We start from the raw sequence: 24,398 nt of genomic DNA, 5'->3' as shown, positions 1-24,398 counted from the left end.
TTGGAAGGCAGTGCCTGGAGTCCAGTGGGAGGAGGTGGCTTCTGCAGTGGACTGCATGTCCTTCTCTCACTTCACACATAGAAAACCCGATAGTTTCAGAATTGGTTTTATTTGGGTAACTGACTGATTCTCATTTGTAACCAAGATGGAATTCACAGTATGTTGTTACATTCACGCTTAAAAAATATATCTCTATGTACAAGACTTTGCAAAGAGATGTAAACATACATTATTTTCCAAGTACACACCTCCTTTCCCCCTGGAGGGAAGGAGACAGCCTCCTCCAGGTGGCGATAGCAGACACAGAGTTACAAGTGGGGGCTCACCTCACTTACCAGGGGCCACAGAGAGAAGCCACTGAATGGAAGGACAACAGCTCAACTGCAGACAGGTCACGACTACCGAAAGTTGAGTTCCCAGGGGAAATAGGCACTGATTTCTAGAGGGTTAGTCACTCCTTACTCAAGCTATTTACTGAGCCAATGTGGCTCCTTAACATCTTCACTAGTGTAACGTAAGCCAGCCAGGACACAGGCAGCAGCTGAGACTGGATGTGGTCACTCCACAGGCACTGGCCAGCGCACACTGTTCTCATCCCAGGGCCCAGCCCTCCCACACTATAACTGTCTAGCATATACAAGATACCCTGCTGCCATCCACTCAATCTGCTCTTCAAGTTGGTTGGAAAACTCTTGTTTAAAAAGAAAGAGACTTTAAAAAGAAAGAGGGGGGGACAGGGAGAGAGGGAGGGAGGAAGAAAGCGTCATGTTATCTCATCCAGGCTGCCCGCCCTAGTCCCCCGACAGGCGGCATGCCAGGTGGAGGGATGGGTGGGGGGACAGGCGGCTGCCCTCCAGGGGGAACAGCTGGAGGTGGGTAGCTGGCTGGTGGCAAACCCAAGCCTGGAGGAGGGTGAGGAGGAACTGCATGAGCTGGGGGCAGGCGTGGGGGTGGAGGTGGGAAATTGGGGTTGTAGGTAGGGGGAGGTGGAGGGTAGCCTGGGGTAGGAGGGGGAATAGCGGGTGGGGGGAAAGAAGCTGGAGGTGGAGGAACAGGAGGTGGAGGTGGGTTGGGAGGGTAAACATGGGGGTGGTAGGGAAGGTGAGCAGGTGGGCCATAGGCTGGAGGCAGGGCACCATAGGAGGGACCCTCGGTCTTCATCATGGACTGCAGGCTCTGGTAGCCCTCGCCTGACATGTAGGAGCTGGTGGTAGACATCCCAGTCATGTAGCTTGAGGGGGGTGGGGGTGGAGGCCGATGTGGCAATGGTGGGGGCTGGTGAACAGGGGCTGGGTGGGCTGGAGGAGGAATCTGTACTTTGGGGAGGTCGCTTGCTTCCACAGGACCAGTTGCTTCAGCCTCACCTAAGGCAGGTGCAAGGGGAGGCTTCCGGTCTGTAGAAGAGAGAGATGTCAGTGCTCAGCTGGATGAATGATGTAGCTATTGCCCCGACTTTTTGAGTAGGAAACCCTGGGGCCAAGTGAACCAAGCATCTTTTAGGGACCCCTGGCAGCATAATTATTCATGGGCACTGGGTAAGGTGCCATGTTACAGAAGAGCGAGGAGTGGCTACCACCTCTGTGGCCCAACAAGTCTAGAGGCCATTAGGTTCTGCCCTTGGCCCATCCCACGGGCTTTCTACACCATTCCAATGATTCTAGGTCCCCTCCCTCATTACCGCGCACACAAGGTGCAAGCAGGCCCAGCCCAATTCATCTCTCCTAGCACAAACAGGTTGGGCTCTCAACATGTCTCTGTTCCTAAAGACTGAGCCTGTCAAATGAGAGATGACATAAAAGTCAAACAGAAACCAGCACTTCACAAAGTGGCATTTCTGTCTCTACTAAGAGAAGGAAGATCAAGGCCACTACCATTTCAGATCCAAAGGACAGATATGTGAACAACGGAGCAGTAGCACTCCTGAGACCTGCAGATCTGTCCACAACTCATAGCTATAGGTTCTACTCCCTCAAAGCCCCACAGGAGGCTTTGGCTTGTGATCCCCGAGTCATGGTTGGACCTCTGGAAAAGGATACCAGGAGCCCCTCTCCCGTCACTACCATACATGCACTCAAAAGACTGTATCCTGGGCTGAAAAACTTGGCTTAGGGGTTAATAGCACTTGTTGCTCCTGCAGAGGATCCAGTTCCCAGCTCACAACTGACTCCAGTTCCAGGAAATTCAATGCCCTCTTTTAACCCCTAAGGGGACCAGGTATACATGTGCTGTACAGATACACAGGTAAGCAAAGTACCCACAGACATAAAGTATCCCTTCACAAGGCTGCTAGGAAGGAACAGTAATCACAGAAGCTAATCTGCTGCCTGCAGATGCCTCCTAAAGGGAAGTGAGGCCATGAGAAACATTTCTAGCTCTTCAAGGAGCCCTGTGTGAAAGGCAGCTGTTATGTCCCCACTGGGCAGGTGGGCATGGGGTAAAGGTTCCTGCCTAGGCACTAGGACAGCTACACCACTGCTCTTCACATGGCCTACAAGTGGCACCTGTTTTTTTTTTTTTCCCCCCTGTTCACACCAAGCTGAAGGCAAACACAATTTCTGCTTGGCCGCAGATATGTCAGAGGGCCTCAGCTGGGATGATCAGCTACCCTTGGCTCCCAATAGACGGTCAGAAACACCTGCAGAGAATTTGCTTCAAGCCCGGGGCAGGCAGGCAAATGCTCTTTGGTTCTAGAGGCAAAATGAGATGTGTGCATCAAGGTGTAGCCCCTTAATCCCTCCTGTGTTGCTCCCTGACCACCTGGGCTGTGAATGTGCTTATCCAGCTTTACTCCTGTGGTCAGGTGTATTCCCAAGAATACAAGAAACTAATGTAGAAAGATTATGGTCCAAAACTAGCCTAGGCTACACAAGACCCTATTTAAAACAAACAAAAAACAAAACCCCAAAAATGAGAAAATAAACTAGAAACTGACTACTGTAATCCTTACTTTGGGTCTGTCCAGTCCCCAGAGTATCTGACCCTTTACTATGCTGAGGCAGAGGTCTCACCTGTGTCCACTGCTGCCACAGAAGGCCCTCAAATGTCCCCTAAGCCTGGTTGTTGACTTTAACACTTCTTCAGGTCATAGAGTTCTGCCTCTCTCTACCACTGACTCTTCCTCCAATCCCACAAGGCCAGCTACCACATCTTTGCTACCTCTTCTCCCTACAGAAGAGCAATGTTTCCCAGGCAACATTTTCCGACCAGCCCCTTCTGGAGTTGATCTGGCTCCCAGTTATTGCCTATGTCCTGGGCTGTCAACAGCCACCTGAGTGGGAATTCCTGTGCTTGGCAGGGCCTGAGGTATTTACAGTAGCTGCTGCTTGCCTTGAGCACAGGCAGGAACAACTTGCTGACTGCCTTGGGCTCTCTCCATGTGCCACACCACAGTGCCGTAGACCACTCAATGAGACAGGGGACATGGTATTGTGTTCCACGTACAACACATTTCCTCTAACAGCACTTAAGCCTCTGACTGCACGTGGACAGAGAAAGCTACTTGGCAGCTGTTTGCTAGGGTCATGAGCTCCGTAGCTGAGGCTAGTCATGTACACCAACCACCTGTCAGTACAGCCAACTGAGAAGTACAGAGGCCCCTGAATATACCAGCTCTCCTGTGCCAGGTTTTGAAAAGGAGTACAGTAAAGAATGCTGTCTGGGAAGCCTCCCAGCACCATGTACTGCTGAGAACTCTATACACTTAACGTTCCTCTCCAGTGACTCTGAACAATTGCTCACTCTTCACAACACACCATAAAGACATCCTGCAACAGGAAGCAGGTGAGAGAATGCAGCCCAAGAGCAACTCTGCCCACATCTGGATAAACGTTTCTCAGCTGTTAGCATTTTTTCTAAGATTCATTTACTTCATGTAGTTCAGTATTTCTGGGTGCAGTTGGTCAGAGTGTTCAGATTCAGCAAGTTTACAACATCTACAAATACCTAGTTGGTGAAACTAGCAGCTTTGAAGGCTCCTTGCACACAGTTATCTTTGCAGGACCCTCCAGGTCATCCCTACAATATACGGTCCCAAAGGTACTGGGCAAGTGGTGTCAACAGGCACATACCTGGAGGTGGGTGTGCTGGAGGCAATGGTGGGTGAGTAGCCTCAAGTTTAGGAATTTTAGGTGGTGGTGGTGGATCTAAAAAGAAAAAGTGGATCAAAATAGTCACACATACTCTCTAACTAAACCACACAGCAGAGAGTTCTCTGGAGACAAAGAATAGGCAGGAGCAAAGCATCACAGGAGCAGGAAGAGCAGCAGAACCACCATGAACCACCAATCCTATTATAGCACAGCGCAGACACCTCTTAACAGACACTGGCCACTCTGTCACAAGTCCTTCAACAATTTGAATGGCAGCGAGGGCTCAGAACGCCCCCCCCACCGGCGTTCTTACAAGACAGTCCTTCAAGCCTACTTTTGCACTCTCAAATATTGACTTCCGGCTGGCAGTCTGTCAGCAGTGCATTACTGTGAACAGAGAAGATCTGGAGGCACGTGAGTAGATGGAGGGAGAACGGGCACGTCGGACAACACTAATCCAGGCGGAGGCAGCAGCACAGCCTTAGCTCCACAGCACCACCAGTCCCCACAGTAAACGCCAAGTCACTAGATTAAGCAGGCAGGAAGCTCATGGCTGACCTTGAACTCCATTCTCTTTGTTTCTGTGGGGCTTCTGTCCTGGAACTTCAGAGCATTTGGCTCTGACCCCTCTCCTGCTCTCTTTCACACACCACTGACCACTTTTTCTTACAGATTTCAGGTCTCAGACCATCCTGAATCCTGGATGGATCCAGGCCCAGATAGCTCTTCACTCAATCCTCTCCTTCCTCAGCCCAGAGACCCTCCCTGTGGTACAGGATCATTTCCTTCCCTTTGCTTGGCTTTAGACATGGTATCACTATGCAGTTGTGGCATGGCCTTGAGCTCAGGATCCTCCAGTCTCCACCTCCAGAGGGCTGGGAAAACAGGCTCAGCTTTCACAAATAACTACACTTCTAGGCCCCACCTCTTTTCTAGAACCACAGGCCTGACACCACACTGCATCCCTGGACTTCCATCCTCACTCCCTTCTTCCTCTTCCCACAGCCAGGACAACTACAGCTGTCTATGATAGCTGCCACATAGCTGTGAGAAAGCCATATACCTTTCCAGCAGCCAAGTGAAAAAGTACAGGCCATATTATTTCATTTAACATTACATAACTCTTAATGATCTCCTTTTTTATACAGACTTGAAATATCATTGCAAAGGCGGGCAGGCTTCTTTGAGATCTTTACCAGCCTGGTCTACATAATGAGTTCCAAGCCAGTTAGAGCTATCTACTGAGACTCTGTTTTAAAACAAAACAACAAAAACAGAACCAGAAGTAACAAACAAAAGCCTTGGATATCTGGTGATTTTATACTGACAGTCCCTAGAAAGATAGCCTGAGGGCTGGCCTAGCCTCAGTGACTGGTATGACAAGCTGTATAGCTTGGGGAGCTCCAATGTCAACAGTGCATCCCAGATCCCCCTTTTCTGCCCTGATGGTCACTGCCAAGGTGTGTCCAGTATCTTCCCACACCTAACCACTTATCCTACTCATTATTTTACTAATGCTGTCAGAAACCTGACCACAAATGAGCTGGTCTTGCCATTAGCCTGCATGAAAGTCTTCAAACAACTCCCAACAACTGTACACAGTCTGATACACATGTGGCCCCTGAGATCTTGTCTCTGACCTGACTTGGGACTGAAAAATCCATACTCTGAATCTTATGCAAGGGTTCTTTACACACTAATGAGACTCCTCTGCCCGTCTGGCTCAACGTTCCATTCTTCACTTCCTGTATCCTTCCATGTCAGGGTTCTAGCTACTCAGAGGCAAGTCCTTTCTTCAAGGTCACTGTGAAGCAGCTTCTCTGTCTCACAGTAGCACATCTGCTCACCTTGACTCCACTTCCCACGTGACATGGATCACAGCCCACACTGTTTCTCATATACTCAACACCTGTCACTGGAGCCAAAATTCATTCACCTCTACCGAACTCATCATTCTCCCAGAGAGGCTGAGAAAAGCACAGCCTTAACCTGAAGATCTCACAACAGTTTTATGAGTAATCCAGCGGGACCTTCAAGTAAAGATGGATGCACTTTGACTGTCCGGAGCTGCGGAGGACTGACACAGGCAAATGGTTCTCATTTCCTGTTCTGGAGTCCTTCAAATTCTGCTTTCTGCTTATTCCCAATATTAAAGCATATTAAGTAACTTGTGAAACAAACAAACAAAACGCCAACATTAAAAAGTGCTTTGGCTTGCTAAAGTAGCTAGGATGAACGGCTGCACCCTGTGTCCTCTGGCTGCCCACAGGCTCTCTTCCCTCTTGTCTTCCAGGATGAACTTAGTTCTCTTACAATGAACACTCCTGCAAAAGCCCCTCATTCACAACTACACTTTCATATGCATTTCTAAGCACATACTTTTACTGCCAGCCATGTCTCCACTTACTGACTACCTTTTGTCAAAGTATAATCTAAATTCCAGTGTGGTGAGCAGAGATGACAGCACTATTGCTGGCAGACTAAGGTAGCCATGGTCTAAGGTTAAAGCTGGCAGATACAGGTGGAACTGAAGGCCTGCTTACCTGCGGCTTTGTTCTCTTCCTTGGGAGAAACCACCTGTTATGAAAGGAAGCACACAATGATCTGAGTCTAGTTTGGGTGATGAAGGAAACAGTAACAGTGGCAGAACATAACTTGAGGGGACTCTACAGCACCTAACAGGTCATTTCTGTTCCCTCCCATCCCCATGGAGCCTTGAGGCCCTTGGTGCGTGTGGATCTGGGGGCTTCTGGTGGCAGGTCAGGAACAAATGGCTCCCTCCCCTGGTCAGACTGCTGCTATGGGGAAGATGATGCTCCACACCAGCAAACTTTATAAATATTCCATGCCACATACAGGAACCAGGTCCCCAGAGGTTTCAGAGGCCATTGGGATAGGAGAAGCAGGGAGGATGCAAGAGAAGGGCAGTGTCCTCTATGTTCTCTGAGGCCCTTAGCTTTCAGGCTCCTGGATGGACAGTCTCTAACTAAATTTTGGTAGGTTCACCTCTTACTTTGGGTGTTCATCAGACCCCTTAAAAATGGGACTAGTAAAAGTGTGATGTGGCCAGCTGCAAGCCCACTCACCACGGCACGCTTGGCCTGTCGGGGAGGACTGGGCTGAGGGGACGGTTTCTTGGGCTGCTGTGCCTGTTGCTGCTGCTGCTGCTGCTGCTGTGCTGACTGCTGTGAGTCCTTCTGCTGAGCCTGGGCCGCTTCTGAGCCTTGAGAAGGTTGTGACTGTGGCACCTGTGGCACTTGTGGTGTAGGCTGAAGAGACGGGGGCTGCTGCAGCTGATGAGGGGTGTGATGAGGCATCTGTTGTTTCCCTTGTGAGTAAAGATCCAGGATTTGGTGGCAGATGTCTAGATGACAGCAACATTACATTTATTACAAATCGACACTTTAAACCAAATTTTACCTAGGGGGAAAAATCACCTCTGATTCTTAGAAAAACTAATAAGCAGCAATTACATCTTGAACTCACGCCATCTTTGCTGTGCACAAAACTGGGCTCTATTTTTAGCTAATTAAGCTCTGTGCACAGACAAAGGAAAATCACGTTAGATAATCTAAAGATGCTATTGAAAAACGAGGACAGCTACTGATCTGGGAACGTCCACTCTCAGGACTTGGGCCTACAGGGAAGAATCAACCAAACACCAACATTCTTAAAAGAAAGCTCTGCATGCCAGGTACCTTCCAGAACGTCAACAGGGACATCTTGAACAAACTGTTCCCACCACCTTCTATACATGGGTTTGGAGGTCCACTCTTGTATTTCAAATTTGCACAATCGTCCCGCGAGATACATTACTGCGACAGCTATGATTTCTGGCTCCCACTGCAGCGACAGGGTGGTGCAGAGACTAGATCAACAGGGAAAGAAAACAATGGTTTGCATTTGATACCTAACATTTGTGACCAAAACAACACACAGAAATTAGATGTCATATTTAGCAACTAGTCAGTTTGCTTAATTGTCTACAAGAGCCAAAAGTATTAAAAATTAAAAAAGCAAGCTTTAAGTGCCCAAATGAACTGCTGTAAACGATGGTTACCGACTTGCTTTTTAAAGACAGACACTGCTGCAGAGTGTGACAGGTGGGAGCAGGCCATGTCCTCTTTCTATTGCTGAGAACCCAGACAGTGCCCTGTCTGCAAATGGATACTCATGGTTGCTCAAGCAGCCCGTAAGTCAGATTCCAGATGCTTCTCTGCAGGCCATGGAGTGCAAGTGCCAGTAACTCCAGTCACTGGCTCACCAGTGACATTTAAAGCTCTGAAATCATCACTAGAAACAAAATCAGCCCTGAGCAGTCCAGCATCCACTCTCATTACATCGTCTTCATTTCCCCTCAGATCACACTAATGCAGCAGGGTAAAAGAAACCTGTGTGGAGAAGCAGATGACCTAGGCAGCAGCTCTGGGCAAGTCAACTTGCTTCTACTTGGACTAAACAGCCCCCACATCTCTGCATCTTTTAAAAAATGAGTTCAATCAACATCTGAACACATTTACCTGTCATTTACAAATGTCCATGCCATTTGAACCAATTTCTGAATTTTGTTTTTATCACCTAGAAATGGAGGGGAAAAAGGTAAATTAATAATAGTGGAAAAAATAATTCACAGGAAGTGACAAATAGTTACTTAAAATCTATTATGTGTCAGTACAGCGAAGAGTTTTGTATAGAAAATGGTGACAAATGACATGGTTCACATCCTACCTCTTGGTATTCTCTACATGACCTGCACTGAACCACCATTTATGGGAAATGTGGCTCCAAGGCTAATTTTATTAGTCTATTTAAAATCCTGACTCATTTCCCTGTCTCCTATCACTTGGCAACAGGATGACAGAACCTGTTTCTGCATAAAGGGAAAGCATTAACAGCTCTATTACTGCACTGTCTGAGTGAGACACAGCCTGGGTACATCATACATGGAACTTTCTGTTTCCTTCTTTTGAGAAACATCATCCTTGTATTGTCAAATGAAAAAGACTTCATTTCAAAATGAAAACTTTTAAATAATACAATTGGGGAAGTGGTTCAGAGGTAGCACATGTGAAAGTCCCAGCAGTACAAACAGCAACAATCCAAAGTCCCTACACCCCTTTACCTTTGAGCTGCTTCGCATATTTGAGCAGGAACTGGTACGGATGCTCTACTTGTAAATCAAACTTTATGGTCTGCAGTAAGATCCTCTCTAGCACCATGACTTCTTCCTACAAACAGCAAATGTTGGAAGAGTTGATATGGCCACAGGTCTCTGCCTGCTCTCTTGGTTCTATTTTACACATGTTAATTGCTCCTTCCCACCTCCACACAGCCTTTTAGCATGGGCACACAGTGATAATCTAAAAACTCAAAGAGATGGACAAACTAGTCAGAGACAACCTAAAAGAAAAAGAAGCCAAAGCCTTTGGAGGCATTATTATGGCAAATACACAAGCCACCTTTGAAAACCAGATCTTTAAAATATGAGTTTTTAAACTTATCATGTATATATGTATGTGCACACATGGTATATGTCTGGAGGTCAGAGAACAACCACATGGCTCTGGCTCTCTCCGCTCATCTTTATGTAGATTTTGGGGGTTGAATTTAGATCCTCAGGCTTGCACCATTAAGCACCCTTACCCACTGAGCCATCTTAATGGTTCCACTGCTGTTTAGAACTTCTGAGGCAGGGTGTCACTCCAGCTCAGGCTGACCTAGAACTCACTTTGTATGTAGCTCAGGTTGGCCTCAAACTCAAATCTGTCAGCCTCCCTCGGTAGGTATGAACCACTATGCTAGCTCAATCTTTTGTTCATAGATCATTAAAAAGTGCAACTCCCCCAGGACTTTCCCCTGGATGCCAACAGGAGATACAAGTGGTTTCACAACTCAGGGGCTGCACTGTATGCACGGGCTTTATCATTTCCAAGCTTCACTTATTACTAAAATATGCTGAATAGTGATCATTCTATCTGAAATGCTACCTCAAATCTTAGAGACGTAAAACCCTTTCTGTGTTCACTAAGCTCTCTTTTCTGCTGTGTCATGATCCAGGGGAGAGTTCCAGGACTTACTCCTGCTTTTCAAAGATAGGCTCCGTACATCTCTTGCCATGTACACCTCTGCTATTGTGATTGGGAACTTACTGGTTTATAGAGTGACTTGGGAAATGGAGACTTATTTTTAGCTTTAAATAGTTTCAGGTGTTCTGTTCTCTACAAGACTTATTCTTACAGAGTTTTACTGTAATACAAAGATTCTCCATTCTTCATACTTTACTTAGTGGGTGTCCCTGAACAGGTACTTCCTGACATTGACTACCATATAGCCTGATGACGCCTGGCCCTTACAGATACTGTAGGATTACAGAAGAAGCTTATTTGGCAAAAGAAAGGGCTTTGCAGAGGGCTGAAAATCCACCATCACTAACTATTGCACAAGCATATGAACTCTGCGGAGAAGTGACAGGTTAGACGGTTCTTACCCTGGAATACTATGTCATAGAATGCAGAAGATTCTTTAATGCTTAATATTCCCCTTCTCATGACAAGTCTGACATTTTCTAGCCTAGTTTCCCAGTGTTCACTCATGAAAGCTTCCTAATATTTTAGTAACCTGACACTGTAGTAAAACCTCCTTTTCTTGCCTATTAGTATCATCAATGCCTGTTTCCCAGCGGCCTCAGCATTTCCTCTAAATGTAGAAATCATCTTTACCAAGAAGGCCAAAGGCTTCCAAACTGTGGCCCTTTAGTCTAACAAAAACAGCTCCTGGCCTACTCCCCCTGTGTGTTTCAGATACTAATTAATGAGGTAATTGCAGGTTTCCCTGCAAACTCTCTTCCTCAGGGAAGCTTTCCTTAGCCACTGCTTGTCTGTGCCTCTGGGTAGATTGCTCTCACAGTATCTTCAAATGATCTTTTATAATATGTACCACAGCTCATGATCAGGTAAATGATTATAGGATTAAAATCTATCCTGCCAGTCTACTGTAAAATCTACTACAGCAAAGACAACACCCTGTTTTGCAAAGTGCTTTATGTCCAGTCCTTAAGATAGAAGTTGAAACAAGTATCTTACTGAATACGTAAAGAGTTAGTATGCTGGGAAAACCAGTTAAAGCAAAGCTAGTACACGAAGTGCCTCAGTTCACCACTTTATTTTTCTTGAACACTTAAACTGCCAAAACGATTGCTTCAAGTTTGCCTAGGGAAAATGTCTTCCGTGGTATTTCTGTCCTTTGATCTGGGTACTTCCCTTTGCCTCTTAGCGCCGACATCATCTCTGAGAGACTGCATGACAGTTACCAAGAGGCAGCACCATTCACTTGGTCCTTTTCCTTTTCCTATTTATGGTGCTGAAGGTAAAGGGGAGGCTCCTCCAAGGCACCCCAGAACAGCACACACTGGCTGCTGTCATGTACCTTTTGCCCCAATGTTGTTCCAGATCTGTGTGACATCTTACCCATCTTAGCTACAAGGATCGCTTGCTCTGTGGCCAAGGCTTGGCTGAAGCATAGGACTAGCATGGCTCATCAAATCAAGGTTGTAAGATCTCACTGCTCTGTAGAAACCAGATGTCCATGGACATGGAAAACAATCTTTATGGGCACATTCTTTAAAAAATCCAATTGTCTTTCTGATTTATATTAATGTAAGCTTTGAGTAGGTTCAAACATTTATAAACAGGGTAACATATATAATTAAGTTCAGGGTCAGAATGACCAACAGTGACAACACCTACAAGCATCAGTGTGCAGTGTGTGCAGTGTGCAGTGAGTAGTGTGTGTGCAGTGTGTGCAGTGTGTGCAGTGTGCAGTGAGTATTCTGTGCTGCTTTGGGAAAAGAGAAGACAGTTGTTATGAGGGTGCTTGCCATTAAGCCTAACAAACGGAGTTCAACTGGCCTCCACACATGCACTGTGGCACATGCCTGCCCCTAGCCCAATCCCAGTAAATTAATTATAACTTGGGGAAAAAAGCGACCATGAATGGTGTCAAGCATCAACACTCTAGCCTTGTTTGAACTAGGATGCTGAGTTTTTTTCTAGAACATTAATTTGTCCTTTATTCAACAAGTATTTTGAATGCCTTTGACCAGACATAGACAAGTCTTTGCTTGCACACGCCTAACAGCTTAGGAGAAAAAAAAGGTTATCTGCATAATTATTTGATAAAAATCTATGTAATAGACAGAAAGTTAATCTCAGAATGTTAAGAGAAAGAAAACAATCTAGGCTACTTGTCATAACAGAAAATGGGAAAAACAGTTAAGTCAGTAGGTGTTAGCCATTAAAAGGGACAGCAGGCCAAACTGGCAGAACACAAGACGGTAGCAGGACCCAGCAAACATACAGTGCCATACTATGATAGTGGATACCTATCACATTTATCCAAACACACAGTGTATAAAAGAACAGTAGAGTTGGGTGTGTGAACTCTCAACAAATGTTCCTTCCTGGGGCCAATGATGACAGTGAGAGAGTCTGAGTGTTGTGGGGAAGGGGACATAATAAAAACTCTTGGTATATTCTCTTGATTTGGCAGTGAGGCTAAAATTGATCTAAAAAACAGTAAAATCTTTAGCTGGCCACTGTAGTCCATGCCTCTAATTCCAGAACCTGACAGGTAAGCTGAAGCTGGAAGATGAGGAATTTAAGATCATACATGGATAGACTCTTGTTGTAATTGAAAAAAGAAAATAATTTGGAAAAAAGTAATTCTAAGTTATGGCAATGGTATTAAAGTGATTAAGGAGTGGAGGTAGAGGAAAATGGTTACTGGTCCCTGAAAGTGGCACTGTTATACAATAAAACACATGTACCGTTACTGTAACATCATTTACTGACACTGGCTGGAGCCGAGAGAGGACAATTCAGAGAGCTTGAGCAGAATCAGTCTCTGGAGAGGAAAATGGTTCCAAATATGGTAACTTCCACATTCTTTTTTTTTTTTTTTTTTAATGATTTGTTTACTATGTATATAGTGTTCTGCCTGTATGTATGCCTGCATGCCAGAAGAGGGTACCAGATCTCATTCTAGATGGTTGTGAGTCACCATGTTTGCTGGGACTTTTGGAAGAGAGCCAGAGCTCTTAACCTCTGAACAATCTCTCCAGCCTAACTTCCGCATTCTTAAGAAGCAAAGATGCAGGGCAACTGGATGAATCAGCAGGTAAAGGTTCCTGCTTCCAAGCCTGACCACCTGGGTTTGATTCCCAGAACTCCGGTAGGGAGAGAAAGAACTTCAAGTTGTCTTCTGACCTCCACAAGCATTCACACAAAACGAACACAAATATAACAAAGAAGCAAACACAACAGCATGTCTTAAGCCAGGAACCAGCCAGCTGTGAACTGGAGTCTGCTCAGTTCATGGATGTGCTGCCATTCTCTCAGGTGTACTCCTGTACATCAGGAGTGCTTGGGCAAGCCTAGGCCATATGACTTCCCCTCACAAAGCCAAGAAGGCTTTTCCATAAAAGCCTTGGGATCTTATGATCCCAATAACTGGTAGGCACAGTATCCAGAGCTCTTGCCAGCACTCCAGTTGGTAAGATCCGAAGGCAGGAAATTAGGGTTCTTACCTTTGGGTCATCTCCAAATTGGCCAAACTGGACATCATTTAACAAACTACGAGCTGTTTTGATGATATCTTTACATTTTTTTGGCGTTTCCTCTACTTTCCCAGCCAGAAAGAGACAACAAGCTCCTGTCACCTAAAAAAGGAATTAATACTCTTATTAGCAGAGATCCCATGGGGACAACATGAGAACATTTTGACCTTTACAGTTAGCTAGGCCTCAGTCTCCTATCCTCAGCTCACTACAAACATCCTAATACTCTAAAAGCCCAAAGCACATGTTACATCCCAAAAAATAAATGGCTTTGTAAACTAGTGCTTCATTAGTACAGTACTTGGCTAGTATGCATGGCACCCTGGGTCTGAGTCTCTGGCCTTCAACAGAAGGAAGAAAAATGGTGTTTTGAAGATAACTGTCTTAAGATGAAGAAAACAAGCAAAGGAACACAAGTCCTGGGACCAATTCTTCCATGCTCCAGATGGAAGAGCCTGCTTTGCAAACAGCAAGTTTAGTCGGTCAAGGCCACCCTTGCTTTCCTTCCTGCTGTGATCTAAAGTGTGTACCCTGCTCTGCTCCCCAATTTATATGTTGAAACTAATCCCCAGAAGCGTAGGACTACTGTTGTTCTGAAAAAGGCCTGAAGGGGTCTGCTCCTCCTTACTGCTACCTGAGGACACAGCAGGAAGGCACACTTTCTATGAAGAACGGGCTCTTAGCAAAAACTCCATCTGTCAGCACCTTGATCTTACACTTCTGACTTTCAGGACTGAGAGGAATTACTTTTCTGTTTTAAGTTAGGTAGTTTAAAGTATTCTGTTACAACAACACAAAGGACACAGCCAAAGTCTTTCCAGTTGCTTCTGGGTCCCTTCAAATCAACACAAAATGCTAACTCTGATTGCACTGGAGTTAGACACTCTTCATCGAATGAAGCAACACTGACAATGCCTCCTTAAAGAACCCCCAAGCCAATAAGGAAAACAGGCATTAATGGCTTACATGGTATGATAGATTATTGGTCCACCTTCCCACCCAGGGTCTTTTTTTTTTTTAAATGATTTTTATTTTAATGTATCAGTATTTTGTCTGCATGTCTGTATGTGTAACACACAGATGGAAGTGCCAGAAGGGAGCGTCATAGCCCCTGAAACTGGAATTACAGGTGCTGGGAATTGAAATGGGGTCCTCTGTAAGAGCAGCAAGCACTGCTAGCTAGCAAGGGGAGCTCCTGACTGACTGGTCACCATACTGTATGCCTCCTTCTGCATCTGCTCATGCTGTTTCTTTTAGACTGCTGTCCTAGCCCGTTTCGGTCCCTGTATTTTGGAAACCTGGCTTTCTCTGGCACTTCTTCCCTTGCACGGTCTGCTTCCTAGATATAATTAATATTTCCCTTGAGTATCAAAGCCCTGTCTATACAATTTAGTTATGGCCCGAGTTAAACCCAAGTTTACCCTGGGAAAGAAAACAAACAAGTAAACTGTTACATAAAGTATAAGATGACCGTGACCCATACTGACCCACACAAAAGATTTCAACAAAGTTAATTAGAAAAAACAAAATTAGCTGGGTGTGATAGTATACGCCTTTAATCCTGGCACTCAGGATGCAGAGGCATGCACCACCTAAAAACAAGCACTTTCTGGAAAATAAGATAGAAAGACCCACTAGCTACCATCACTAGCAAATGGAGGTAAAAGCATGTCAGAGTTTACTTACGTATCTTGGGAACTGCTTGAAGGAATGAAACATATAGAATCGATGAAAATAAATGATTCCAGTTGCCAGAGTGTCATAGTGTCTGTTGTTCTGGTTAAGGGTCCGGCTAGAAATGGCTACAAATTATGCTTTTAGTGAACTCAGAAAGGCAATACAGACAGACATCAACAACAAAATTAGCTATCAAGTAAACAGATGGGAATCATAGTGAATCAGAATTCTCGCGTCAGAATGAGTCCTGCCAAACTTGCACTGTGATTTTGTTTTTTTTTCTTCCCTGAGTCAGGGTTTCTGTGCAGCTCTAGCTGTCCTGGAACTCATTCTGTAAACCAGGCTGGACTCAAATTCAAAGATTCACTTGCTTCTGCCTCCCTGAGTGCTCAGATTAAAGGTGTGTCCCCCTCCACCCCACCAGCTCAGCTGGAGCTGTGATCTTAATGGGGCTGGTTTCTTCCTGGGTGGCCATTTGCCCCACAGCGGAGTCTATATATTTAAATGATAAACCAGAGACAGAAGAATTCTCTGAACAGCCATTTAGACAATTTCTACCTCAAAGGTCCTTAAGATCTGTGCTAGTGCAGACAAACCACTGCACCTTTGTCTATGGCAGCTAATCTAATTCTTGGAGGTGGAAGCTTATTCACAATAAATCCCACAGAGATTCAGGATACAACCCCAAACGTGTGCCCACATCAAAGATGAAGCGAGCCCCCTCTCGGCGGTACCGGGCCTCAGTGGCTGGATCAAGTCCTTCCAGTTGTGAGGGTGTATGTGCCAAGTCCTTCTTATCCCAGTACCAACATGGTTTTGTGTGGTCCAGGTTTGCTGATGCGACTGAAGGGCTTGAATTTTCTTTGTTCTCCTTCATTTATTGAAGTAGCCTTAATCTTCCCCAAAGGGCTTCTGGAATGTTGCAATCCTAAAAAAAAAAAAAAAAAAAGAAAAAAGAAAAAGGAAAAAGATGTGAATTGTGAAGGATGCCACGCTACTAATTATTTTAATCATAAATCATCCACAACCACAGAACGTGGCTTATATAAAACCCCTCACCCCCATATGTTATTGATTGCTGGTTAGAAGTTCAGGGTACCCGCTCCAAAGCCAATTCGACACATCATAATTGACTCCAATACAAATAAGTCTGAGTGAACAGTAATTTAGGACGGCGTTCCATACCCTGCAGTCTAAAGGATTAAAGTGAAATAATTTTGGAGGAAACTAAGTACACTCTGCTTCCTTCCTTCCAGCCTCAGCTTCTGGTTTAGACTCCATTCTTCAGTATAACCTGGACCTGTTTGACATCCCATGTCCTGATCCCATCATGCCCATCTCTACCATTAGCACCTCCTCATCAGATTTCCTGGTTTTTACTTTGATTTCACTTATAAACGTCACAGGATGGTTTAACTCTCACCTATACCAGTCTCTGGCCAGTGTGGCTGTAGTGCTGTGGGGAGTGGGTAGGAAGTGGTCCAAGAGGAGGCATCCCCTTTAGATCTTTTTAGTTTCTCTCCAGTCAGACCCTCTAAAAGTTCCAGGCTGACAGGGAATGGAAACCAGGCCACCACAAGTCACCGCCTGGTAAAGTAGCTCAGAAGCAACATTTTCACCTGGCAGCAGATGAGTCCCAAACAAGTGGTAGAGTCAGGCAGTTAAGTGAGCAAAAACCAAATTTCAGTCCTAGGCCAGAGATCCCCATCCTGTCCAGAGGCCTACCTTCTTCAGGGCTTCTCTCATTGCTGGTGGGAAAGCTGACATGTGGGGCAGAACATTCTGTTCCCAGCATCTGGCTGTTCAAAAAGGACTCTAATCTTTGCCCCAGAGGAAGAATTGAGCAGATGGAGACTGCATCTAATTCACATGTTAGTGTGGAACTGATTGGTGACCTAGCAACAGAGCTAAGAAAACTTCTGAAACCATCATACTGAAACACTCTTCTCACCTTCTCAACTGGAAAAAATCCAAAAGTTTAACAATTTACTGCTGGCAAGGCTGGGATAAGCTAGTGGTCTCCTAAGATGCTGGTCTGAGTACAAAATGGTACAAGTATTACAGAGAGGAAGTTGGCAATATCCAACAAAGACATACCCATTTGCTCTTTGACCTCAGTCCCACTGCTAGGACTCTTCCTGAAGACACCATCCCAAATATGTACACATATGCACAGGATTATTCATGGCCCAGTCATTTACAAGGACAACCCATGAACATTAAAAAAAGAAAAACAGGATCTGGAGAGATGGCTCAGTGGTTAAGACCACTAGCTGTTGATCTAGAAGACCGGGATTCAAGTCCCAGCACTCACATGGTGGCTCACAATTGTCTATATAGTTCCAGAGGATCCAAAGCCCTCTTCTGGCCTCTTTGGGCACTGCAGGCATTTGGCGCACAGACATACATTCAAGGCAAACACCCATACACATAACACTGTCTGTAAAATAAACAAAGAACACCACCAGTATATATCTATATCTAGAATATAGAACTTGCCCCTGTGCACTTTGTGATGGGATGCAAGACTCAATAAATACACCTGTCTACCTACATCGCATCCTTGCCCTCTAGGCATCACCTGTACCTGACCATGCCATTAGACCCAACTTGTAACTCAGAGTAAGTGGTGGTGATGGTGGGAGCAAGTGAAGTGGCACAAGGTGGGGGTGTTTGACAAGAAACACGATTTGAACATTTAGGGAAATTTAAAATACAGACTGTGTATAGAGGATAATAGAGAATTCCTGCTATTTCTTAGAATAAGACATTCTCACTCTACTGTAACCCAGAGGCACGCAGCCAAAGTGCTTCAGGGGAAGTGCCACACAACACACTTTGTCTGGTTAAAACACAAACATAGCCAACAAAGCAAAACATCCACACTTGCTCAGTGCTGACCAGAGTGAACAAGTAGTCCTGCTGCAAGTCTCTGATACAATCCTAAGTCAGGGGAGGAATCTGTTGAATACTTAGGGGCCAGGAGGAGCCCTTACACCAGCCAAGGAACACCTGTGATGTGTGTGCAGTGGCTGAGACGTCAAACCACTCAAACTGAAGTACAGCATACAAGAGGAAAAGTGCAGTGCTGGTGACTCTCAGGACCTGCCTACCTCCAGAAGCTCTTCACAGCTCCTCCCAGGAGGGAGGGAGGGAAGGAAAAAGGGAGGGAGGAAGGGAGGAAGGGAAAGGGAGGGAGAGGGAGAAGGAGGGAGAGAGAGAGAGAGAGAGAGAGAGGGAGAAAGAGAGAGAGAAAGAATGTGAATCTCAACACTAAAAGAAATCACTTTCCCTGAGAGGAAAGGGAAAGCTGGAGAAAAGGGGAGGAAGTGGCTCCTGAAAGAGGCTCTTGGAGCACCCCCACATTTGTGAGAAGCAGCATGAATAGGGCAGAATGGGGCAGGGAGATAAGCCAGTGGGGAGATGAGGCTGGAAAGATCTCACAGCATATGTGGAAAAACCATACTCATACTCATTCAGGTCTATAGTATCTTGATGTCACCAGCCACATTTCCTATCAACAGTGTGCCTAACAGCCCTTACTGGGTACTCACTAGCCTTCATTCATGGAGACTTTAGTTTAGAAGGCAGCTTGTACACCACTGAGAATCAAAAACTGGTGTTCCCAGAATTCTTATAGTCTTCTGGCCTGGAGCTAACTATGTAGCCTAGGCTGGTCCAGAACTCAGTCTTCTTGTTTCAGTCTTCCAAGTGCTCGGATTATAAGTGTGCACCACCATATTTTGTACAATGTTTTCCTCCTCCCTCCCTCCCTCCGTCTCAAAAGACAACATGGTCCTGGTTATACTGGAGCTCACTATGTAGACCAGGCTGGACTCCAACTCACAGAGATCACCAGTCTCTGTCTCCTCTCTGAGATTAAAGGTGTGTGCCACACCTGGCTTTTGTTTGTTTGTTTTAAATCTCTTATGTTACTTTACTGTATATTTTTAATTTAATTTCAAATTTAAGTGTCTGTGTGTGTGAAAGAGGGAGGGTAGTGGTGGTGTTTGAGTTAACATTTGGTTGGCTATGAAGCTATGATCTAGACCCTTTGTAGGTCACAGTTCAAAAATTTTCAGTAACCATGCCAACTTATGTTTTCTTAGTCTCAGAATTTATCACTGAGAAATTGAAGTTAATGGAGCCAAAAAGACAATAAAGAGCATGCAGAGTTAGCAGATAGATTAGGTAGAGGCCTGAGTTGCTGACTCTTGCCTAAGATACTGCACTTCCTAATCTGCACACTTCTTTGTCTCTATAAATTGCATTGTAGAGTACCGTTGCTAAGACAGGTCTCGGTCTTACAGCAGCTGAGAATCTGTAAACGTCACCATTTTCAGGAAGCCACACTTTGTCAGGGTGGGTCTACTCTCTGTCTTCACAACTCTGTGGAGCTAAGGATGCAACTTATTGGTAGACTGTCTAGCATGCAAAGGACCTAGAGTCAACTTCTTAGCACTGCAAAGAAAAAGAAAATCTCAGTGTCACCTAGCATGCTACTTGTCTTTACTACATGGTCTGTGTACACTGATTAACTCAAGAAGCACAATTCTTTTAAAAAAGATTTGAAATTATGTATCTGTGTCTGTGTGCAGGTATGTGCTGCCAGCAGAGGCCAGAGTTAACAGGTGGTTATGAGCCACTTGATCTGGGTGCTGGGAACCAAACCTGAATCCTCTGCAAAAGAAGTATACATTTTTTCTTTTCTTTTAATACCTACATTCCATAGAAAGGTTTTTATTTTTTATTTTCAATGTGCATGGGTGTTTTTGTCTGCATCTTTGTCTGTGTACAATGTGTATTCATGTTACTTTTGGAGGTCAGAAGAGGATGTCAGATCCCCTGGGATTAGAGTTACACACATTTGTGAGCCACTATGTGGGTGCTAAAAACTGAACCTGAGTCATCTGGAAGAGCAGGCAGTACTCTTAACCACTGAGCCAGCTCTCCAACCCCCAGTTCACAGTCTTAACTTGGAGGCACTGCTCTAGGAGGGGTAACCATGGGTCTTAGATACTTTGTGATTCAAATAGTAATCAGAGTAAGGACAAGATCAGAGCCCCATAGCTTACCTCTGAAGATTTTTCTTCAGGTCAACATCAACCTGCCAATCAACAAGTCTGGGTTAGTAATATGAACAGAAACCAGCCTGTGTAACAAGTCTCTGCTACTCTGTGGGTTCTTTTTTCTGCCCTTTATCACCAAGGTTTCACCCCTTAAAACTAGATAGGAGAGAAACAAGGATAGAGGGGAGAATGGAATTAGGAAAACCCTTGAATCTAATTTCTTTCGTTTAGTTTTGTCTTTGACCACAGCTCCCAGCGAACTGCAACCAACCTCCCTAAATGACCACCAAGCACTGATCCCACCTCTTGGGGTTGTCACATTTATGTACTCTCTGAAAAGTTCCCAGAATTCTAAACGTCACAGGATTGCAGAAATTATCTGTAGCTGGCAAAACCATGCTTCTGCTAGAGCACAAGGCAAATCATAGTTAGCTTCTGTGAAGCAGTCCCATATCCTTTCACCTTAGATTAAAACAAAAGCACATTCTTATCACTATACAACTGCATCCTACTTAGCATATACGTGTGCCTTGTGCCTACTAGGATACAGACTATTTTATGACCAAATGAAACCTAATGGAACTTATGTCCAGCAGCCCCCTATTTACAGCGGAACAAACTCTGGGTGGATGCACTTGTGTGAGGGTATGGTCTCCTGTGTGGGTATACGTAGAGGCCAGAGGACGATATCTTTTTTTTTTTTTTTTAAATTTAGGTAATTTTCTTTATTTTATTTGCATTGGTGTGAGGGTGTCAGGTCTGGAGTTACAGACAGTTGTGAGCTGCCATGTGGGTATTGGGAATTGAACTTGGATCCTTAGGAAGAACAAACAGTGCTCTTAACCACTGAGCCATCTCTCCAGCCTCTCAATCTTACTTTTTGAGACAGGGTTTCTCACTGAACCTGGAAGACAGTTTCAGCTAGCTGGGCAGGCCCGCTGGTGATGCAGCAGGATTCACCTGTCTCGTAGCACTGGAGTTACAGTGAACCATGAGGCCCAGTATTCTATATGGGTGTTAGGGGTCTGAACTCTTGTCTTTGTGCTTGTATAGAAAACGCTTTACTAGAGCCAGGCAGTGTTGGCACATGTGTTTAATTCCAGCACTTGGGGAGGCAGAGGCAGGTGGGTCTCTGTGAATCTTGAGACCAGCCTGGTTTACACAGGAGTTCCAGGATGCTACACAGAGAAACCCTGCCTGGAAAAAACCAAAAAGGAAATGCTTTAATGCTTTATGCACAGAGCTGTCTCTCTAGTTCGACTTTTTGATATGCAGTTTTAGAAAGATTTTTTTTTTTTAATTTATGTGCATGTGTGCCTATGTCTGGCATATGCATACAGGTGCCAGTAGAGGGTAATGGATTCTCTGTGGCTGGGATTATAGGCTGCCAGGAACTGTCTGTCATGGGTGTTCAGGAATGAAGCTCATGTGTTCTGAAAGAACAGCAAGCAAGTAACTCTTCGCTGCTAAGTTATCTCTCTAGCCCTATTTTGGCCTTTAACAAAAAGAAATCTGTAATCTATATTCCTTAGTTTTCTTTGTGAAGTCTGGTTATTAATCAGCTCTTATATCAAAAAGATAACTGATCTGTACTCTGAAAAATACTCGAAAAAAATACTCTGAAAATTCCAGATGTATACCAGCATCTACTGCAGTCCTCCATCATTGTAGGACATCTTAAAAGCTCTGAACAATGATGGCACAACATTTAAACTACTCTGCAATGTAAATGCTATGCAATTTATCTGATTTTTAAGAATACGAATTAGATTTAACCCAACTAGGTATTGGTTAAAAATTCTTCAATCTGTTTGAATTTAATTCCTCCTGACCCTCCCTACCCATGTTTAAATAACACAAGCAGAGAACAGTTTTCTTTTTATATATTCAGTGGACTTACTGCATTCAAGCACCATCTCCTTAAACAAGATTACTCACTTTCTGTCAATATGATCAACTAATAACATGCTTGCATAGTACATCGAAACATGTGAATATCAGACAAAAGGAGAAAACCTCTAAAACAAATTCTACTCACCACAGGTAATTATTGTATTGTCAATTATTTAGCAATCAAGGATCTTGGCAACTTTCTTCCGCCCTGCCATCTTCCTCTGGTTTGTGGGGACTGGGTTTCTCTGTGCAGTTTTGCTTGTCCTAGAACTCTGGAACTTGTTCTATAGACGAGGCTGGCCTTGAGCTCACAGAGAATTACCTGCTTCTGCTTCCTTCGTGCTGGGATTAGCGTGCCACCACCACTCAGCTAACACTAACTTAAATCAAAATGTTTATCAACATTACTATGGCCATCACCCATCTATTATGAATCATTCAGCAATATAATTTACTAAGTGTCATATAATGTTCTAGATACTGGGTCTTGAAATCCCTACACTTTCATGGAATCATTCATAGAAACCTGTAATGCATGCTCACAATCCTAAGATGCTGCTCAATTATTCTTTAAAAAACAGTATATATCAAGATATCACCAGAGTCAAGTTTGTCTTAAAAACATAAAAGCTGGTCTTTAGCTCAGACTCATGGCACATGCCTTTTTAACTCCAGTACTCTGGAGGCAGAGACAGAAGGATCTCTTTGAGGTAGAAGCAAGTTAGTTTATCAAGGGAGCGCCACACCAGCTAGGGTATATAGGGAAACCTTGTCTTAAAAAAAAAAAAAAAAAAAAATGAAAAAGGTGGCTCACCCCTGTAATCCCATCACTCGAGGAGGCATAGGCAGGCAGATCTCTGTGTGCCTGGTCTACAAGGCGAGTCCAGGGCAGCCAAAGCTGCACAGAGAAACCCTGTCTCGAAAAAACAAACAAAACAAAACTTAAAAAAAAAAAAGCCAGTCGGGAGAAACTGATCTCAAACACTGGATGGTTTACGGAGAGCTCGGTTTTACTGACAGTCCAAAGAACACCACCAAGTATTTACGCAGGTTAAACTGTTTTCAGGAAAACATATAGATGTGTTTCTCAACTTACTAAAGATCAATTCCCCTGAAAACAAGCCAAACCTATCACTCAGGACTGGATGGTGTCTGGGTAAGAACGAATCTTACCGAGGAAGTGCCTTTTTTCATCCCTGGTACTACCTTGTTCCACGGTCCAACAGTCATGAAAACTGTACAAGGTCTCAATTCTCATTTACAGAGGGATCCACAAGCCAACAGAAAGTAGAGACGACCGGGTCAGTCTGCAGCAGGGTATGTGCGTGTAAGCCCCCTTTCCCTTTCCTCACCTGCTAGAAGACCCCCAAAGGCAACCATCTTCCTCTGGGAGGTAGGCTACCCGTTCTTGGCGTTAGTGGCTCCCCCCAGAGCAGCAGAGCCTCTCCCGAAGGTCCATCGCTTCTAACCCAGTGTCGTCTCCTAACTTCAACAGAGGTTTAGAGGAAGAAGGGCGCCGGAATCCGGGAAGTGAGACTCTGCCAGGGAACCCAGGCATTTAGAATATATCCTACTCGGACCACCAGGTGCGCGGAAGGTGAGCGGCGCTGCCTACGGTCAGACTAGATACTCACCCCTCGCCTCAGGCAAACCCCTTAGCGACGTCTCTCCTTCCTGACGGCAGCCATCTTGGATGTAGACTCTCGGGGACTACGTCATCACCCCGCGTCTCGTGACGTTCATAAGCGACTGGAGGGGCGGCGAAAATCAGGTAGCCTCAACCAATTAGAAGAGAGTAAAGCTCAAAAAAAAAAAGAGTAACAAGCCTATGGTTACCTCTCCGCCCACCCTGCGGCCCTGTTGACTGCGGTCTGGAGGGGGAGGGGGAACCACCTCCCATTCGCCCCGCCCCTTTGGCGAAATGGTGTTCGGGAGCAACCGAACCTGTTAACGGAACTTGGGCGCGGAGGCGGAGCCAGGGCGCCTGTCGTTCAATCACAGCGCCACCGTGGGCGAGATCTAACCAATAGCGTCCTCGGATCTGGCTCCGCCCCCTCG

The 24,398-nt window shown here is 45.1% G+C and overlaps 1 protein-coding gene across 4 annotated transcripts; it reads right to left on the bottom strand.

The window, feature by feature from the left end:
- Window positions 1-90: 90 nt before the first annotated feature.
- Ccnk (cyclin K) lies at window positions 91-24,180 on the bottom strand. Of its 4 annotated transcripts, XM_060388145.1 has the most exons (13): window positions 23,975-24,180; window positions 23,155-23,253; window positions 20,454-20,485; window positions 16,059-16,306; window positions 15,388-15,469; window positions 13,672-13,803; window positions 9,211-9,316; window positions 8,609-8,666; window positions 7,787-7,956; window positions 7,175-7,452; window positions 6,632-6,665; window positions 4,068-4,142; window positions 91-1,394 (listed from the first exon to the last, which is right to left on the bottom strand). In XM_060388145.1, the coding sequence occupies exons 4-13, from the start codon at window positions 16,253-16,255 to the stop codon at window positions 769-771; spliced, it is 1,758 nt and encodes a 585-aa protein (XP_060244128.1). In that variant the 5' UTR covers window positions 16,256-16,306; window positions 20,454-20,485; window positions 23,155-23,253; window positions 23,975-24,180; the 3' UTR covers window positions 91-768. The 4 variants fall into 4 exon arrangements, with proteins under 4 accessions (XP_060244128.1, XP_021504806.1, XP_060244127.1 ...); XM_021649131.2 differs by lacking the exon at window positions 23,155-23,253 and having other exon boundaries at window positions 23,975-24,177; XM_060388144.1 differs by lacking the exons at window positions 23,155-23,253; window positions 23,975-24,180 and adding an exon at window positions 23,693-23,873.
- Window positions 24,181-24,398: the final 218 nt, after the last annotated feature.

This window comes from Meriones unguiculatus, chromosome 7, assembly GCF_030254825.1.
Source record: "Meriones unguiculatus strain TT.TT164.6M chromosome 7, Bangor_MerUng_6.1, whole genome shotgun sequence".
In the NCBI taxonomy this organism is placed as follows: domain Eukaryota; kingdom Metazoa; phylum Chordata; class Mammalia; order Rodentia; family Muridae; genus Meriones; species Meriones unguiculatus.
The sequence above is the reverse complement of the archived record's forward strand: the minus strand, read 5'-3'. Positions and strand labels throughout refer to the sequence as shown.

What these genes read in the sequence shown, in the direction of transcription:
- Ccnk (XM_060388145.1), bottom strand. Translation starts at nt 16,255, where the DNA reads ATGAAGGAGAACAAAGAAAATTCAAGCCCTTCAGTCGCATCAGCAAAC. An exon ending in GACAGGCCAAGCGTGCCGTG is followed by an intron (nt 6,666 to 7,174) that starts GTGAGTGGGCTT and finishes CTTTCATAACAG; the next exon opens with GTGGTTTCTCCCAAGGAAGA. An exon ending in TCCAGCACACCCACCTCCAG is followed by an intron (nt 1,395 to 4,067) that starts GTATGTGCCTGT and finishes TCTCTTCTACAG; the next exon opens with ACCGGAAGCCTCCCCTTGCA.